Genomic DNA, 19,496 nt, shown 5'->3' on the forward strand with positions numbered 1-19,496 from the left:
AGAAGTATGGGTCTGGGTGGTATGTGGGTCGGTATGGACGTGTTGGGCTGAAGGGCCTGTTTCCACACCGTAAGTAATCTAATCTAATCCCGTTCTTTTATGAGGCAGTTAGCTTGCGTTGAACTTTCCTGTTGAACTTTCAATCGTGCACCTCTAGTAAACGTTATATTTCATTATATTGTACAAAGGCCAACCCGGTAAATGTAGAGGGAGCGTTTTGACGGTTTGGGAGTGAACTTTAGACTCTTGTGTCCAACTGCCCCTCTGTAAAGGGGAGGAATGTGTTTCTGGGTTGTTGTGATGGGTCAAGTCTAGGGTGTCAGGGTGGCTCAGTGGTTAGCACTGCTGCCTCACAGCACCAGGGTCCCAGGTTCGATTCCACCCTCAGGCGACTGTCTGTGTGGAGTTTGCACGTTCTCCCCGTGTCTGTCTGGGTTTCCTCTGGGTGCTCCGGTTTCCTCCCACAGTCCAAAGATGTGCAGGTCAGGTGAATTGGCCATACTAAATTGCCCGTAGTGTTAGGTGCATTAGTCAGAGGGAAATGGGTCTGGGTGGGTTATTCTTCGGAGGGTTGGACTGAAGGGCCTGTTTCCACACTGTAGGGAATCTTAACAAAAAAAGTGGCGATGGAGGAGGTGCCGAAAAGAGTGCACAGGAAGATCCCACTAAATTCAAGGGGAGTTAAGGTTTGGCATCCAGGTGACCCTCCTTCAGAAACGGAAAATGCCGGAAAAACACAGCAGGTCCATGGAGAGAAATCAGAGTTGATGTTTCGGGTCCAGTGACCCTTCCTCTGCTTCCCTCTCCACAGATGCTGGTGAGTTTCTCTGGCGCTGCCTGTTTCTGGAACATTCCTTGCCTTGCGTTCAGCTGCTCTCCTGCTGAAGAAAAGCATCCCGAGATGGTTTCCTTACCCACATGTTCTGTCACCCATCGGGTTATAAGGTTCCCTCTGCCCCCTCCCACTCGGTTCTTTTTGGTCAATTGTGTCTCCTTCCTTCCATCTGCAGGTCACCAAGGGGGAGGTCAGAGGTCACGGTCGATGGCCACCCTGAACATGGCGGCCCTGAACGACACAGAGCTGATGGTGTGGACCAATGGGACTGTCGATCAGTGCAGGCCCCGTTACAATTACTACGCGGCGCTGCTCAGTCTCCTGATCTTCACTGTGGTTTTCGGCAATGTGCTGGTGTGCTTGGCGGTGTCGCGGGAGAGAGCGCTGCAGACCACCACCAACTACCTCATCGTCAGCTTGGCAGTGGCGGATCTGCTGGTGGCCACCCTGGTCATGCCTTGGGTCGTCTACCTCGAGGTAATGCCACCCACTTCTCAGTCCTTGGGCTGGGGTCAGCGGAAGGTTCCGGCAAGGTCTAGGGCCTGCTCAGTACTGACCTCGTGGGCCAGCCATCACCGCGCCCAGGTTGGCGGAAGGCTCTGGAAAGGTCTGGGGCCCACTTGGTACTGACCTCGTGGGTCAGCAATTCCTGGGCCAGAGTCAGCAGAAGGTTCCAGAAAGGTCTAGGGCCTTCTCAGTACTGACCTCATGGGTCAGCAGTCACCGCACTGGGGTTGGTGGAAGGTTCTGGAAAGGTCTAGGGCCTGCTCGGTGCTGACCTCGTGGGTTAGCGCTCCCTGGGCCAGGCTTGGCGGAAGGATCTGGAAAGGTCTGGGGCCTACTCAGTACTGACCTCGTGCTTCAGCAATTCCTGGGCTGATGTTAGCGGAAGGTTCCGGAAAGGACTCGGGCCTGCTTATGGGTCAGCGATCCCGGGCCAGGGTTAGCGGAAGGTTCTGGAAAGGTCTGGGGCCTGCTCAGTACTGACCTTGTGCGTCAGGGTTATTCCTGGGCTGGGGGTTGGTGGAAGGTTCCGGAAAGGTCTCAGACCCCCCCAACCAGTCACCCAATAGAAAAGGCCCCAAATTCTCTCCTCCGCCCCATTTCGCCTCCTGGCCTGATCATCCGTACATTGGAGAAGCTGGAAACAATTCCGCCATCTTGGCTCTCAGGCAGGTTTCACCTTGACCTCAGGCCAGTCCGTGGACCGAGTCATGAATTTGCTTTAATCCCTTGGCACCTTATTCCTTTCTGAGTGTTTCTAGCACTAACAATGGCAGCTTTAGTTTTAAGAATGCGGTAAAACATTTGTTCACTACCCAACCGTTGCTGGCAGTCCTTCTTATTCATTTGTGGGACGTGGGGACGTCACTGGCTGAGGCCCATCATTTATCGCCCCGTCCCTAGATGCCCCCCCCCCCCCTCCCTTTGAGAAGGTGGGGGTGAGCTGCCTTCTTGACCTGCTGCAGTCCATGTGCTGTGGGTTGACCCACAATGCCCCTGAGGGAGGGAATCCCAGGATTCTGACCCAGGAAGGAACGGGAGATATATTTCCAAGTCGGGAAGGTGAGGGGCTCAGAGGGGAACTTGCTGGGAGTGGTGTCCCCATGTACCTGCTGCCCCTTGTCCTTCTAGATGGAAGTGGCCGTGGGTTTGGAAGGTGATGCCTGAGGGTCTTTAGTGAATCTTGTAAATGATACACTCTGTACCCATGTCACGCAAGTGAATTACAAAATATAGTTTGTATGGTGGAAAATGCCATTCTTCAACACTCTAGAGAACATATACCCAGTAATGAACCACTTTTATCTCCCTATCCTCATGCCTTAAGTGACTAGATGATGTGCACACCAATGTCCCACTGATCCTCCACACTTCCTGTTATTCCTCACATATCCCTTGGCCACCTACCTCCGAGACTATCGCCCTCTGCTGTATTCCCACTCAGTGACTCTATCTTCTCATGAGGGAAGTGAGTTTAAGGACCTTTTGTGAGGGGGTTGTACAGGATGTTGGTGAGGCTTCTGCTGGAGTACTGAGTCCAGTCCTGGTCATCCTGTTTTAGGAAGGATATTATTAAACTGGAGAGGGTTCAGAAGAGATTTACCAGGGTGTAGAACATAGAACAGTCCAGCACAGTACAGGCCCTTCAGCCCTTGATATTGTGCTGGCCTTTGATCCTACTCTAATATCAGACTAACCTACATAACCCTTCATTGTACTATCCTCCATATGTCAATCCAAGAGTTGCTTAAATGCCCCTAATGTATCTGACTCTACTCTCACCGCTGCCAGTGCATTCCACACACCCACCACTCTCTGTGTAAAGAACCTCCCTCTGACATCTCCCCTAAACCTTCCTCCAATCACCTTTAAGTTACGGCCCCTCGTAATAGACATTTGCACTCTGGCTTTCCATTCTATCGTTGTCTAGAATGGGAGGGTTTGAGATTTAAGGAGAGGCGGGATAGGCCAGGACATTTTTCACTGGAGTGTAGGAGGCTGAGAAACGACCTGGCAGAGATCTATAAAATAAGGAGGCGTATAGATAGGGTGAGTGGAGGGTGCCTGTTCCCGAGATTTCAAGACTAGAGGGCACACTTTTTTTTAAGGTGAGAAGAGAGACATGTAAAAGGGACATGAGAGGGCAAATGTTTTAGACAGAGGGTGTGGCATGAGCTTCCTGAGGAAGTGGGGGGTGTGGGGACAGTTACAATGTTTAAAAGACATTTGGATAAGGACATGAGCAGGAAAGGGTTAGAGGGAGGTGGGCCAGGAGCAGGCTGGTGGGACTAGTTTAGTTTGGGATTACGGTCAGAGTGGACTGGTTGGGCCGAAGGGTCTGTTTCCGTGCAGTCGGACTCTGTGAGAGCTCCCTTCCTTATATGACGGTAGACATCTGTGGCTCAGCGGTTAGCACTGCTGCCTCACAGCGTCAGGGACACAGGTTCGATTCCAGCCTCAGGCGACTGACTGTGTGGAGTTTGCACGTTCTCCCCGTGTCTGTATGGGTTTCCTCCGGGTGCTCCGGTTTCCTCCCACAGTCCAAAGATGTGCAGGTTATGGTGAATTGGCCATGCTAAATTGTCCCATAGTGTCCAGGGATGTGCAGGTTAGGGTGGATTGGCCATGCTAAATTGTCCCATAGTGTCCAGGGATGTGCAGGTTAGGGTGGATTGGCCATGCTAAATTGTCCCATAGTGTCCAGGGATGTGTAGGTTAGGGTGGATTGGCCATGCTAAATTGTCCCATAGTGCCCAGGGATGTGCAGGTTAGGGTGGATTGACCATGCTAAATTGTCCCATAGTGCCCAGGGATGTGCAGGTTAGGGTGGATTGACCATGCTAAATTGTCCCATAGTGCCCAGGGATGTGTAGGTTAGGGTGGATTGGCCATGCTAAATTGTCCCATAGTGCTCAGGAAATTGTAGGTTAGAGTGGATTGGCCATGCTAAATTGTCCCATAGTGCCCAGGGATGTGTAGGTTAAGGTGGATTGGCCATGCTAAATTGTCCCATAGTGTCCAGGGATATGCAGGTTAGGGTGGATTGGCCATGCTAAATTGTCCCATAATGTCCAGGGATATGCAGGTTAGGGTGGATTGGCCATGCTAAATTGTCCCATAGTGTCCAGGGATGTGCAGGTTAGGGTGGATTGGCCAGGCTAAATTGTCCCATAGTGTCCAGGGATGTGCAGGTTAGGGTGGATTGGCCATGCTAAATTGTCCCATAGTGCCCAGGGATGTGTAGGTTAAGGTGGATTGGCCATGCTAAATTGTCCCATAGTGTCCAGGGATGTGCAGGTTAGGGTGGATTGGCCATGCTAAATTGTCCCATAGTGTCCAGGGATGTGCAGGTTAGGGTGGATTGGCCATGCTAAATTGCCTGTAGAGTTAGGTGAAGGGGTAAATGTAGGGGAATGGGTCTGGGTGGGTTGCTCTTCGGCGGGTCGGTGTGGACTTGTTGGGCCGAAGGGCCTGTTTCCACACGGTAAGTAATCTAATCTAATCTCATTTCGGAATTGTATCCAGCGTCTCCCCCTCAACGCCCCCAATTCCAGTCTCTGCCACCGGGGGATCCGTCCTCCCAGCATCCAACCCCCTGCATCCTCTCAGGGTCTTCCGAGTCTGATTCAGGAGATCGGGGATTGTACAGGGGCCATGGGAAGACCCACTTCCCGGTCGGATTGTACCTGCAGTTTGGGGAGGATCTCCTTAACTACATTTTGTAATAAGGACTGGGAGCAGGATAGGCCGTCTGGCCCTTGGATCCTGCTTCACCAGTCAGTAAGATCACGGCCAATCTTTTCATGGGCACAACGCCACTTACCTGTCCCCCTCACCGTAACACCTAATTCCTTCGTTGTTCAAAATAAAAATCTACCTCAGTTTTCAAAACCCTTACTGAAATAGTTTCAACTACTTCCCTGGGCAGGGAATTCCACAGATTCACAACCCTCTGAGTGAAGACGTTTCTTCTCAATTCAGTCCTAAATCTGCTCTCTCTAATCTTGGGGCTATGTCCTCTTGTCCTAGTTTCACCTGCCCGTGGAAACATCCTCCCTGCTTCTATCTTATCCATCCCCTTCGTAATTTTAGATTAGATTCCCTACAGTGTGCAAACAGGCCCTTCGGCCCAACCAGTCCACACCGACCCTCCGAAGAGTAACCCACCCAGACCCTTTTCCCTCCGACTAAATCACCTATCACTATGGGCAAATTAGCTCTGGCCAATTCACCTGACCCTGCACATCATTGGACTGTGGGAGGAAACCGGAGCACCCGGAGGAAACCCACACAGACACGGGGAGAATGTGCAAACTCCACACAGTCAGTCGCCCGAGGCTGGAATCGAACCTGTGTCCCTGGTGCTGTGAGGCAGCAGTGCTAACCATTTTATATGTTTCTATAAGATCCCCCCCTCATTCTGCTGAACTGCAATGAATATAATCCGAGTCTCTCCTCATAAGCCAACCCCCTCAACTCCGGATTCAACTCAGTGAGGAGAAAGTGAGGACTGCAGGTGCTGATTCCTGATAAGGGCCTATTCCCAAAACGACGATTCTCCTGCTTCGCAGATGCTGCTGCGCTTTTCCAGCACCGCACAATCAACCCAGAGAACCTCCTGTGACCCCCCTCCAGTCCATTCTTTCTCAAGTGAGGAGACCGAAACTGCACACAGTATTCCAGGTGTGGCCTGGACAGCACACTGTACAGCTGCAACATCTGAGGAAGGACGTTCTGGCGATGGAGAGACTGCGGGGAACGCTCACCAAACCTGATTCCCCATGTGACGGCAGGACTGACGTTTGAGGGGGAGTTGAAATCAGTTTGGTTTATACTCACCGGAGTCCTGAAGGGAGAGGCTTGTAATGTTCTGCCAGGACCGGGTAGAACAGGCCCAGGAAGGCTGTTCCCGGTGAGCGGGGAAGCTCAGGGACGGGCAATCACACAGGGCTCAGCGTACGGGAGAGAGGCCATCACAGACTGAGGTGTGAAGAAACATCCGCACCCTGACAGCGGCGATCCGGTGGGATTGGCTGACTCCCAGAGGAGTCAAGATCAGAGTGCGGCGCTGGAAAAGCCCGGCAGGTCAGGCAGCATCCGCGGAGCAGGAAAATCGAAGTTCAGGGCAGGAGCCCTTCACCAGGAATGGGAAGTGGAGAAGAGAGCTTGGAATGGTTTCCAGGAGGAGTTGGGGATAGTTCTTAGGGATACAGGTGGGGATTGGGATGGGCGATCACTTTGACTGGGTGAACAGGATCGAGGGGCCTACTCCAGCTCCCATACTCTACTCCCATACTCTGGGTAGAGCAAGTGTTCTCCCAGGGTGAAGGATTCAACAACGAGAGGTCATGCTTTCAAAGTGAGAGGTGGTAACTTTAAGGGGGATACACAGGGCAAGTACTTCACACAGAGGGTGGTAGGTGCCTGGAACGCATTGCCAGCAGAGGTGGCAGAGGCAGGCACGGTAGATTCATTTAAGATGCGTCTGGACAGATGCATGAGTAGGTGGGGAGCAGAGGGATACAGATGCTTAGGAATTGACCAACAGGTTTAGACAGTGGATTTGGATCGGCTCAGGCTTGGAGGGCCGAAGGGCCTGTTCCTGGGCTGTACACTTTCTTCGTTCTTTGTTCCACAGGTCACCCAGTGAACTCCAGTGGGTACAGGTCTGGCCTACTCCCCCATTCCCATTCCCCAGCTTGTAACCACACCAAGATGGCCAACAGGTGGTGTTGGAGACATTCTTTGACCCCCTCCAACCTCCCCCCCCGCTCTGTTATCCACACTCATTCCCAAATCCTCATTCCCACATCAAATGGAGGAGGGAGCCGTTAAAGCCATGTATCCGTCGGTGCAGAAATGATCAAATATTTATCCCTTATCGTCAACAGTGGGCTCATTGATGTTGTGTAATGACTTCGCTTGTGTTCTAACCATACAATTAAATCTGGAACTAAATTAGTGACATTGGAAATAAAACTGACTCTGAGTTACTTCTGCAGCCCCTTGTCAAGTTAATTTATATTCCTCATTATCTTGGCTGTCAATGACAGTTTAATCTCTCGGTACAATCGCCATCTTTGGAGTGACCCGAATTACAATTTTTGCATTTTCTGTGGTTTACAATAATGATCTAACAGCCACAAGTTAAGGCAGTGACAAACAATATACTCCTGATTCATGTTAGGTGCAGACAGAAGTGTTAGTTTCTCAACAGAACACTGTCACAACGCTACTGTGACACGTGCCAGAATGAGTGCAACAAGGAAACAGGCCATTCAGCCCATTGGCTCCACACCAACCCTCTGAAGCACATCTCACCCAGGCCCATCCCTGTAACCCTGCATTTCCCATGGCCAATCCACCCTAACCTCCACATCCCTGGGCACTATGGGACAATTTAGCATGGCCAATCCACCCTAACCTGCACATCCCTGGGCACTATGGGACAATTTAGCATGGCCAATCCACCCTAACCTACACATCCCTGGGCACTATGGGACAATTTAGCATGGCCAATCCACCCTAACCTACACATCCCTGGGCACTATGGGACAATTTAGCATGGCCAATCCACCCTAACCTGCACATCCCTGTGCACTATGGGACAATTTAGCATGGCCAATCCACCCTAACCTACACATCCCTGGGCACTATGGGACAATTTAGCATGGCCAATCCACCCTAACCTGCACATCCCTGTGCACTATGGGACAATTTAGCATGGCCAATCCACCCTAACCTACACATCCCTGGGCACTATGGGACAATTTAGCATGGCCAATCCACCCTAACCTGCACATCCCTGGGCACTATGGGACAATTTAGCATGGCCAATCCACCCTAACCTACACATCCCTGGGCACTATGGGACAATTTAGCATGGCCAATCCACCCTAACCTACACATCCCTGGGCACTATGGGACAATTTAGCATGGCCAATCCACCCTAACCTACACATCCCTGGGCACTATGGGACAATTTAGCATGGCCAATCCACCCTAACCTGCACATCCCTGTGCACTATGGGACAATTTAGCATGGCCAATCCACCCTAACCTACACATCCCTGGGCACTATGGGACAATTTAGCATGGCCAATCCACCCTAACCTACACATCCCTGGGCACTATGGGACAATTTAGCATGGCCAATCCACCCTAACCTACACATCCCTGGGCACTATGGGACAATTTAGCATGGCCAATCCACCCTAACCTACACATCCCTGGACACGATGGGACAATTTAGCATGGCCAATCCACCCTAACCTACACATCCCTGGACACTATGGGACAATTTAGCATGGCCAATCCACCCTAACCTACACATCCCTGGGCACTATGGGACAATTTAGCATGGCCAATCCACCCTAACCTACACATCCCTGGACACTATGGGACAATTCAGCATGGCCAATCCACCCTAACCTACACATCCCTGGACACTATGGGACAATTTAGCATGGCCAATCCACCCTAACCTACACATCCCTGGGGCACTATGGGACAATTTAGCATGGCCAATCCACCCTAACCTACACATCCCTGGACACTATGGGACAATTTAGCATGGCCAATCCACTCTAACCTACACATCCCCGGACACTATGGGACAATTTAGCATGGCCAATCCACCCTAACCTACACATCCCTGGACACTATGGGACAATTTAGCATGGCCAATCCACCCTAACCTGTACATCCCTGGGCACTATGGAACAATTTAGCATGGTCAATCCACCCTAACCTGCACATCCCTGCACACTATGGAACAATTTAGCATGGCCAATCCACCCTAACCTACACATCCCTGGGCACTATGGGACAATTTAGCATGGCCAATCCACCCTAACCTACACATCCCTGGGCACTATGGGACAATTTAGCATGGCCAATCCACCCTAACCTACACATCCCTGGGCACTATGGGACAATTTAGCATGGCCAATCCACCCTAACCTGCACATCCCTGTGCACTATGGGACAATTTAGCATGGCCAATCCACCCTAACCTACACATCCCTGGGCACTATGGGACAATTTAGCATGGCCAATCCACCCTAACCTACACATCCCTGGGCACTATGGGACAATTTAGCATGGCCAATCCACCCTAACCTACACATCCCTGGGCACTATGGGACAATTTAGCATGGCCAATCCACCCTAACCTACACATCCCTGGACACGATGGGACAATTTAGCATGGCCAATCCACCCTAACCTACACATCCCTGGACACTATGGGACAATTTAGCATGGCCAATCCACCCTAACCTACACATCCCTGGGCACTATGGGACAATTTAGCATGGCCAATCCACCCTAACCTACACATCCCTGGACACTATGGGACAATTCAGCATGGCCAATCCACCCTAACCTACACATCCCTGGACACTATGGGACAATTTAGCATGGCCAATCCACCCTAACCTACACATCCCTGGGGCACTATGGGACAATTTAGCATGGCCAATCCACCCTAACCTACACATCCCTGGACACTATGGGACAATTTAGCATGGCCAATCCACCCTAACCTACACATCCCTGGACACTATGGGACAATTTAGCATGGCCAATCCACCCTAACCTACACATCCCTGGACACTATGGGACAATTTAGCATGGCCAATCCACCCTAACCTGTACATCCCTGGGCACTATGGAACAATTTAGCATGGTCAATCCACCCTAACCTGCACATCCCTGCACACTATGGAACAATTTAGCATGGCCAATCCACCCTAACCTACACATCCCTGGGGCACTATGGGACAATTTAGCATGGCCAATCCACCCTAACCTACACATCCCTGGACACTATGGGACAATTTAGCATGGCCAATCCACCCTAACCTACACATCCCTGGACACTATGGGACAATTTAGCATGGCCAATCCACCCTAACCTGTACATCCCTGGACACTATGGGACAATTTAGCATGGCCAATCCACCCTAACCTACACATCCCCGGACACTATGGGACAATTTAGCATGGCCAATCCACCCTAACCTACACATCCCTGGACACTATGGGACAATTTAGCATGGCCAATCCACCCTAACCTGTACATCCCTGGGCACTATGGAACAATTTAGCATGGTCAATCCACCCTAACCTGCACATCCCTGCACACTATGGGACAATTTAGCATGGCCAATCCACCCTAACCTGCACATCCCTGGATATTAGGGGGCAATTTAGCATGGCCAATCCACCCTAACCCACACATCCCTGGGCACTATGGGACAATTTAGCATGGTCAATTCACCTTAACCTGCACATCTCTGGGCACTATGGGACAATTTAGCATGGCCAATCCACCCCAATGTGCACATCCTTGGACACTATGGGACAATGTAGCATGGCCAATCCACCCTAACCTACACATCTTTGGATTGTGGGAGGGAACTGGAGCACCCAGAGGAAACCCACACAGACACGGGGAGAATGTGCAAACTCCACACAGACAGTCACCTGGGGTTGGCATTGAACCCAGGTCCCTGGTGCTGGGAGGCAGCAGTGCTAACCACTGAGCCACCGTGAAAGGCAGATTAAATCGTTCACTTCAAGTTTTGTTTATGGAATATGAAGCTACCTAGACTTCATTTTGTGTGTCAATCATTTACTGATATGATTTCATTTTTAAAAAATCGATGAGTAGAAAAAAATTACATGTCGCATCGAAAGAAAGAGACAGCAATTTTATCCTTTCGATGTGATCTATTGTCATGTGTACCTCAGCACAGTGAAAAGCTTTGTTTGTGACCAGTACGGGCAGATCATAGCCAGCAAGGACGGACAGCTGATAGGGTGAGAAAAACTTAGACAGAGGCCACCGGTAACACCTCACAGGAGGTGCGCTGGGTAGGATCAACATTGATGAGGTCAGCGTTATCTGAACCTAGAGAGTCCATTCATCAGTCTAATGACAGCTGAGAAGAAGCTGTTCCTGAATCTGCTGGTGTGTCTGTTCAAGCTTCTAAGTCTTCTTCCGGGTTTCTCCAGTGCCTTTGATCTGTTGGGACCTCCCATGGAGTTTGCAAAAGTGATTTTTAACACCGGGGCCCACATGGAGATGTTAGTACAGGTCACCCCTGAGTCTGTGAGTGAGGGGGGAAGAGTTCATGTTTCAGTGTGGGTCTGGAGTTAATTGTGGGGAGGAGTTGCAGTCTTTCTCGATGGCCTTGTGGGTTGGATGTGCGACGGGGTGTGGTGGGGGGGTGGGGGGGCGGTGACGGGGGGACGGGGAGGTAGGGTATTCCCCTCGATCCGTGCCCCACCTTCCTTCCGCTCTCTCCTCTCCGCAGGTCGTTGGCGAGTGGCGGTTTGGTTGGGTTCACTGTGACATCTTTGTGACGCTCGACGTAATGTTCTGTACGGCCAGCATCCTGAACCTGTGCGCCATCAGCATCGACAGGTAACGCTGAGGGGACCGGGGCTGAGGCCTTGCCGGGGCAGAAACAGGCTGTTCGAGTGGGGATTTATTTGGACAGCCCTCCTCTGTCCTCCCCTTCCTGTCGCATGTGCGCGCGCACGTGTGTGAGTGCGAGTGTGTGGTTGGACCATGCTCCCTTTCTTTTATTTCAACATCATACTTTGTTTGTAAGAATGTGTTTCCATAAACACACAGTCACTGAAGCAGTTCGCTTCTGTATGGTAGCATTTGGAGACACAAATATCAGAGTGGCCTTTCCGACTCACACAAGATTATGTTGGAGGCAGTGGGAGGGTGGGCTAACTGAACAGACCCCCCCATTTAACTGCGGCAGGAGTGGTCTTTCCCCACTGGGCAGTGTGTTTACCTTCAGCCCATCGCGGGTCAGGCTGGGCCGGGTGTTGAGGCCTACCTGGATCTGGAGTCTGATCTCACAGGTCTCCCTGTCTGAACGCTGTCCCTGAGACCGAGCGGCTGCTCTGGGGGCTGGGTGGAGGCCATTCGGCCCATCGAAACCACCTCCCTCGGCTTCATTTGTCTGCCATTTTGGAACTGCAAGACGCCCATTCCGACCTGGTCAGCTCTAACCTGTTCCGTATCCTTCCCCACCCTCTCCCCCTCACAGGTACATGGCTGTCGCCATGCCGATGCTGTATAACACACGGTACAGTTCCAAGCGGAGGGTCACTCTGATGATCACGATGGTCTGGGCGCTGTCCTTCGCCATCTCCTGCCCGCTCCTCTTCGGGCTGAAGAATCATCCGGGTAAGACATGGGCTTGTGGGGAGTGGGGTGGGTACAGTTGTTCCCTGAGGTCACTGCTCTCACTACGGACACCACCACACAGAAAGAACCAAAGAGACATACAGCGCAGGAACAGGCCCTTCGGCCCTCCAAGTCTGTGCTGATCCTCATGCCCTCACTAAACTAAAAAACAAACCCTCTGCCCTTATTCAGTCCGTATCCCTCTATTCCCTCCCTATTCCTGTACTCATCCAGATAACTTTTCAATGTCTCCAACGTGCCGACTTCCCCCCCACCCCTTCTGGCAGTGCGTTCCCAGTTCCTACTGCTCTCTGTGTGAAAGACTTCCCTCGCACATCTCCTTAAACCTCCTTCTCTCACCTGGAACCTGTGTCCCCTTGTAATTGAAACTTTGACCCTGGGAGAAAGCCTCTGACTATCCCACCCTGTCTATGCCTCTCGTAATGTTTTAGCCCTCTATCAGGTCTCCTCTACAGCCGCCATCCTTCCAGTGAAAATAATCCTGGTCTTTTTAATATTTCCTCACAGCCCCTTGCACAGGAGACCTGGCAACGTCCTGGTGAATCTTCTCCCCCCTCGCTCTACAGCTTCCTTCTGCACACACTACTCCAACTGCGGTCTAACAAGGGCTTTATAGCTGCTGCTTCTGCTGAGTCTCTTCAGTACTTGCTGTTATTGATCCAGATCGCCAGCATTGGCAGGACCTTTGTATATCAATTCTCCCTTGTGTGTTTATCCAGCTTCCCCCTTCGATATTAATTCCCCACTCCCCCCACTCCCTGTGGGAGCGAGTCCCACATTCCCCACCCACTCCCTGTGGGAGCGAGTCCCACATTCCCCACCCACTCCCTGTGGGAGTCAGTCCCACATTCCCCCCCACTCCCCTGGGGAAAGATGTTCCTCCTGAATTTCCATTCGGATTTTTTGGAATGCCTCCTTGCTGTTGTCTGCCTCCAGCACCTGCAACTTCTGCTCCCCCGCTCCACCTTCCAAACTCCCTGACAATCGGAAACATCTTCCCCCCATCGACCTGATTGAAAGCCCCTTTCGGAATTCGTCAGGTGATGGCCGGGCATACCTCCCGTTGCCCCCGTCTGTCAGAGAGGCGTGACCCTCGGCCTGTTCGATTGTCCCTGTCAGTGGCTAGGCCACGTCGTTCCCCAACAGCATTGTGGGAAAAGCAGGGAGCCTGCTGTGTGACCTCCAACACCAGCAGCTCACCACCACCTTCCCATGGCCAGGCCAAGATTGGGTGATCGATGTCCGTGTGAGGGATGAAACACTAAACCCCCATCTCCCCAGATGTCTGAGTGGGGGCAAACAAAACCAACTGAAAGGGGAAGATTGCACCATCGGCCATTTTGATGATTACACCCCTCCCCCAGTCCACCCTGGTCACATCTTTGAGTCAGAGATGTACAGCATGGAAACAGACCCGTTGGTCCCACTCGTCCAGATAGCCCAACCCAATCTAATCCTATTTGCCAGCACTTCGCCCATATCCCTTCATCTTTCCTGATGAAGGACTTTTGCCTGAAACATTGATTTTCCTGCTCCTCGGATGCTGCCTGACCTGCTGTGCTTTTCCAGCATCATTCTAATCGTGACTCTAATTTCCAGCATCTCCAGTACCCACTTTTGCCATATCCCTCCAAACCCTTCCTATTCATATACCCATCCAAATGCCTCTTAAATGTTGTAATTGTACCAGCCTCCACCACTTCCTCTGGCAGCTCATTCCATACACGTACCACCCTCTGAGTGAAAAAGTTGTCCCTTGGGTCTCTTTTATATCTTTCCCCTCTCACCCTAAACCTATGCCCTCTAGTTCTGGACTCCCCCACCCCAGGGAAAAGACTTTGTCTATTTATCCTATCCATGCCCCTCATGGTTTTATAAACCTCTATAAGGTCCCTCCAACGCAGAGGTTGTAAAACGTACCTTCTCCCCTGGCAGAGAATAGCGATGAGACAGTCTGCGTCATCATCAACCCTTCCTTCGTCTTGTATTCCTCGATCGTCTCCTTCTACGCTCCCTTCATCGTGACCCTGCTGGTTTACGTCCAGATCTACGCCGTGCTGAGACGGAGGAGGAGACGGGTGGCAGTGAAGAGGATACACGCTGCTACGGAACAGGAGGCCCAGGCACGTAGCAAGGTAGGCCCAGCGCGGGCGGGAAGGAGCTAGCAATGGGCACAGGGACTGAGTGGTTTGGGGGTGCAGGGCTTTCACCTAGCCCCTCCGGACACAGGGAGGGTAAATCCTGCCCCACACCCCATGGACAAGGACCCCATTTGACATGGGCTCCCAGCGGCTTGCGTCTGTTTCCTATCGGAGACGATTCCCCATCCCCACAGATTTGTTTCCAGCCCTGGATTCCAGGGAGGAGCCAGATGGAGGGGATTTATACAGGGCTGGATATTGGTCAAAATGAATCTCCTGCTCTACCCTGTCCTGGGAGGGTTTGATGGGGGACAGTGTAGAGGGATCTTTACTCTGTATCTAACCCCATGCTGTCCCTGTCCTGGGAGGGTTTGATGGGGGACAGTGTAGAGGGAGCTTTACTCTGTATCTAACCCCGTGCTGTCCCTGTCCTGGGAGTGTTGATGGGGGGACAGTGTAGAGGGAGCTTTACTCTGTATCTAACCCCGTGCTGTCCCTGTCCTGGGAGTGTTTGATGGGGGACAGTGTAGAGGGAGCTTTACTCTGTATCTAACCCCGTGCTGTCCCTGTCCTGGGAGTGTGTGATGGGGGGACAGTGTAGAGGGAGCTTTACTCTGTATCTAACCCCATGCTGTCTCTGTCCTGGGAGTGTTTGATGGGGGACAGTGTAGAGGGAGCTTTACTCTGTATCTAACCCTGTACTGTCCCTGTCCTGGGAGTGTTGATGGGGGGACAGTGTAGAGGAAGCTTTACTCTGTATCTAACCCCATGCTGTCCCTGTCCTGGGAGTGTTGATGGGGGGACAGTGTAGAGGGAGCTTTACTCTGTATCTAACCCCGTGCTGTCCCTGTCCTGGGAGTGTTTGATGGGGGACAGTGTAGAGGGAGCTTTACTCTGTGTCTAACCCCGTGCTGTCCCTGTCCTGGGAGTGTGTGATGGGGGGACAGTGTAGAGGGAGCTTTACTCTGTATCTAACCCCATGCTGTCTCTGTCCTGGAGTGTTTGATGGGGGACAGTGTAGAGGGAGCTTTACTCTGTATCTAACCCTGTACTGTCCCTGTCCTGGGAGTGTTGATGGGGGGACAGTGTAGAGGGAGCTTTACTCTGTATCTAACCCCATGCTGTCCCTGTCCTGGGAGTGTTTGATGGGGGACAGTGTAGAGGGAGCTTTACTCTGTATCTAACCCCACGCTGTCTCTGTCCTGGGAGTGTTTGATGGGGGACAGTGTAGAGGGAGCTTTACTCTGTATCTAACTCTGTACTGTCCCTGTTCTGGGAGTGTTGATGGGGGGACAGTGTAGAGGGAGCTTTACTCCGTATCTAACCCCATGCTGTCCCTGTCCTGGGAGTGTTTGATGGGGGACAGTGTAGAGGGAGCTTTACTCTGTATCTAACCCTGTACTGTCCCTGTCCTGGGAGTGTTTGATGGGAACATTCAGGTAGAGTTGTGAACCTCGCTTTTGTAAATGCCAATTTTAATTATTTATGTCAGTCCCTTTTTGTGCCCACACATTGTGAGGAGATTTCTGCTGGTTTTATTTCATTTCAGAATAAGTGTGCGTATCCTGAAGATGTTAAACTTTGCAATTTAATGGTCCAATCGCATGCGAACACGCGTGTGAACAAACAGAAACTGGTAAGATTGGGTTTGGAGAGTTCCGGCCCCTCTCAGCTCGCAGTCACTTTCCCGACCAATTGGACCTGTCCGAATTCCTAAATTCCTGATGTCCCAGTCATTTCACTGCATCAAGCCCCTTCCCATTCACTCCCATTGGACACAATCCCAATGGATCAACCCCCTTCCCATTCCCTCCCATTGCACACAATCCCAATGGATCACCCCCTTTCCCATTCATTCCCATTGGACACAATCCCAATGGATCAACCCCCTTCCCATTCCCTCCCACTGCACACAATCCCAATGGATCAACCCCCTTCCCATTCATTCCCATTGACACAATCTCAATGGATCAACCCCCTTCCCATTCACTCCCATTGGACACAATCCCAATGGATCACCCCCTTTCCCATTCCCTCCCACCACACACAATCCCAATGGATCAACCTCCTTTCCATTCACTCCCATTGGATACAATCCCAATGGATCAACCCCCTTTCCATTCACTCCCATTGGATACAATCCCAATGGATCAACCTCCTTCCCATTCACTCCCATTGGATACAATTCCAATGGATCAACCCCCTTTCCATTCACTCCCATTGGATACAATCCCAATGGCAGTAAAGACACTGGGGGGTGAGGGGGTGTGTCAGCTCTGCCACCATCTCCCTTCCCATTGGTGAACTTTTCTGGGTTACTTCCTGATTACCTTCCCAATCACAAACATGGTATTCAAATCCCACCAACCCCACCCCCTCCCCGGCTCACCGATAGGCACGTGATGCTCCCTTCCCTGTCCTTTATCCTGCCTGGATTTGGGGACTTACTGCATCTCCATTTTGTCCTGTCGCTGTTGGGATGACTCTGAAACCCGGGGCACATTAACATCGATCGTTGCTATCCCACCTTGATGCTCTTCGAGTGAGGCAATTCTCTCACTAGATCCCCAGACCTCCCTCTGTTTCTTCGGAATTCCTTTTCGGAAGGTTCTGGTCTCCACTGTCTCTCATGGAATGGCCGTCTTTGCCTCAGCTTCCGGTAGTTTCTACTCCTGTTCCTCCATCTTGCCCCCTAGGCCCCACCCCCTCAGGCCCCTGATGTGGGCCTTGGCTCTCAGAGCTGATCCTCCCTGACATGAGGGGATAGTGTCATCCTCAGGTTTCCCAGTAAAGCAATCCATGTTCCCTCCGAACCCATCCATCCTGCCAACGAAGGGAGTCTGCTCATCCGATCCTGCGCCCTGACCTCAGACGTCTGAGTGGGGGCAAAAAAAAAACTGAAAGGGGAAGATTGCACCATCGGGCCATTTTGATGATTATACCCCTCCCCCAGTCCACCCTGGTCACATCTTCAAGTCATAGAGATGTACAGCAGGGAAACAGACCCTTCGCTCCAACTCATCTATGCTGACCCAGATATCCCAACCTAATCCAGTCCCACCTGCCAGCACCCGGCCCATATTCCTCCAAACCCTTCCTATTCATATACCCATCCAGATGCCTCTTAAATACTGTAATTGTACCAGCCTCCATCACTTCCTCCGGCAGCTCATTCCATACACGTACCATCCTCTGCGTGAAAGAGTTGCCCCTTAGGTCTCTTTTATGTCTTTCCCCTCTCACCATAAACCTATGCCCTCTAGTTCTGGACTCCCCCACCCCAGGGAAAAGACTTTGTCTATTTACCCTATCCATGCCCCTCATAATTTTGTAAACCTCTATAAGGTCACCCCTCAGCCTCCGACGCTCCAGGGAAAACAGCCCCAGCCTGTTCAGCCTCTCGCTGTAGCTCAGACCCTCCAACCCTGGCAACATCCTTGTAAATCTTTTCTGAACCCTTTCAAGTTTCATAACATCTTTCCGATAGGAAGGAGACCAGAATTGCACGCAATATTCCAACAGTGGTCTAACCAATGTCCTGTACAGCCGCAACATGACCTCCCAACTCCTGTACTCAGTACTCTGACCAATAAAGGAAAGCAAACCAAACACCTTCTTCACTTTCCTATCTACCTGCGACTCCAGTTTCAAGGAGCTATGAACCTGCACTCCAAGGTCTCTTTGCTCAGCAACACTCCCTAGGACCTTACCATTAAGTGTATAAGTCCTACTAAGATTTGTTTTCCCAAAATGCAGCATCTCGCATTGATCTGAATTAAACTCCATCTGCAACTTCTCAGCCCATTGGCCCATCTAATCAAGATCCTGTTGTAATCTGGGATAACCCTCTTCGCTGTCCACTACACCCCCAATTTTGGTGTCATCTGCAAACTTACTAACTGTACCTCTTATGCTCACATCCAAATTATTTAAATAAATGATGAAAAGTAGAGAGCCCAGCACCGATCTTTGTGGCACTCCACTGGTCACAGGCCTCCAGTCTGAAAAACAATCCTCCACCACCACCCTCTGTCTTCTACTTGTTTGTGTCTTATTGAGTTTGCTGTCGGTCAAAGTGGGCCCATTCCCCCCCCCCCCCCTCTGTTTGTACACCTCCCCTAAAGTTTCTCTGTCCATCCAAACAGAGCGTGAGAACCGCAGATTCATCGGACACTTGCAGAGGCTGGAGACGTTTCTGCCCTCTGGGTCTCCATACCTTCCTCAGTTGGCAGTGACCCTCTCTCGTCCGTGCGCACCGATCCAATAGGAAAACCCTACCCCTCCTGTTGTGGAGGGTTTTCCTTCCCCCCCCACCCCCCCAGCCCACCCTGCTCCATTGCCGTGCCTCAACCTCCGGCACCAAGCTTCTGACCAAACACTTACTGCTGATGTGTTTGTGCTGTTGTCCAGGAGCTCCCACACACTGCAGCCGCGGCACACCGAACAGATTTTTCCTTATTCCTTGTCCCCTCCTTGGCTCGGTGTTCTGGCTGTTGACTTCCCCTCTTTTCTGTTCCTTCTGGGAAAATCCTAGATGCTGGTGCGGGAAGCGATGGCAGGACCGGAAGGAGCTGAGAGGGCCCACCGTGGAGAGGAGCCTGGGAAGGCCAGGCCGGCAGGAACTCCCTTGGTTTTCCAGCGCGCCATTGCCTCTGGCTCCGGCCTGACGGCTGGAAAGTGGGAGGCGCCGTCCTCTGTCGAAGTGTCCCAGGATCCTGAACGGGATGGCCCAGGGAGTTTCTTCAGGAGCAACACCTCGGAGGTGCCGAGGGTCATGGAT

At 51.7% G+C, this 19,496-nt stretch overlaps 1 protein-coding gene across 1 annotated transcript in view; it reads left to right on the forward strand.

Annotated features, from left to right (window-relative positions):
• The first annotated feature begins 1,033 nt into the window (after positions 1-1,033).
• Positions 1,034-19,496, forward strand: part of LOC122548237 (D(2)-like dopamine receptor) — a 28,283-nt gene continuing 9,820 nt past the window's right edge. Inside the window, exons 1-6 of the mRNA XM_087980895.1 lie at positions 1,034-1,312; positions 11,662-11,771; positions 12,415-12,554; positions 14,511-14,710; positions 16,266-16,352; positions 19,251-19,496. The exon at positions 19,251-19,496 is cut by the window's right edge and continues 94 nt beyond it. Coding sequence (XP_087837021.1) covers positions 1,043-1,312; positions 11,662-11,771; positions 12,415-12,554; positions 14,511-14,710; positions 16,266-16,352; positions 19,251-19,496 — 1,053 coding nt within the window. The 5' untranslated portion in view covers positions 1,034-1,042. The remainder of the gene's footprint in view (positions 1,313-11,661; positions 11,772-12,414; positions 12,555-14,510; positions 14,711-16,265; positions 16,353-19,250) is intronic.

The sequence above is a fragment of the Chiloscyllium plagiosum genome, unplaced genomic scaffold (assembly GCF_037043375.1).
Source record: "Chiloscyllium plagiosum isolate Xiang-an unplaced genomic scaffold, Cpla_swu_hap1 HiC_scaffold_38, whole genome shotgun sequence".
NCBI classification, from domain to species: Eukaryota; Metazoa; Chordata; class Chondrichthyes; order Orectolobiformes; family Hemiscylliidae; genus Chiloscyllium; species Chiloscyllium plagiosum.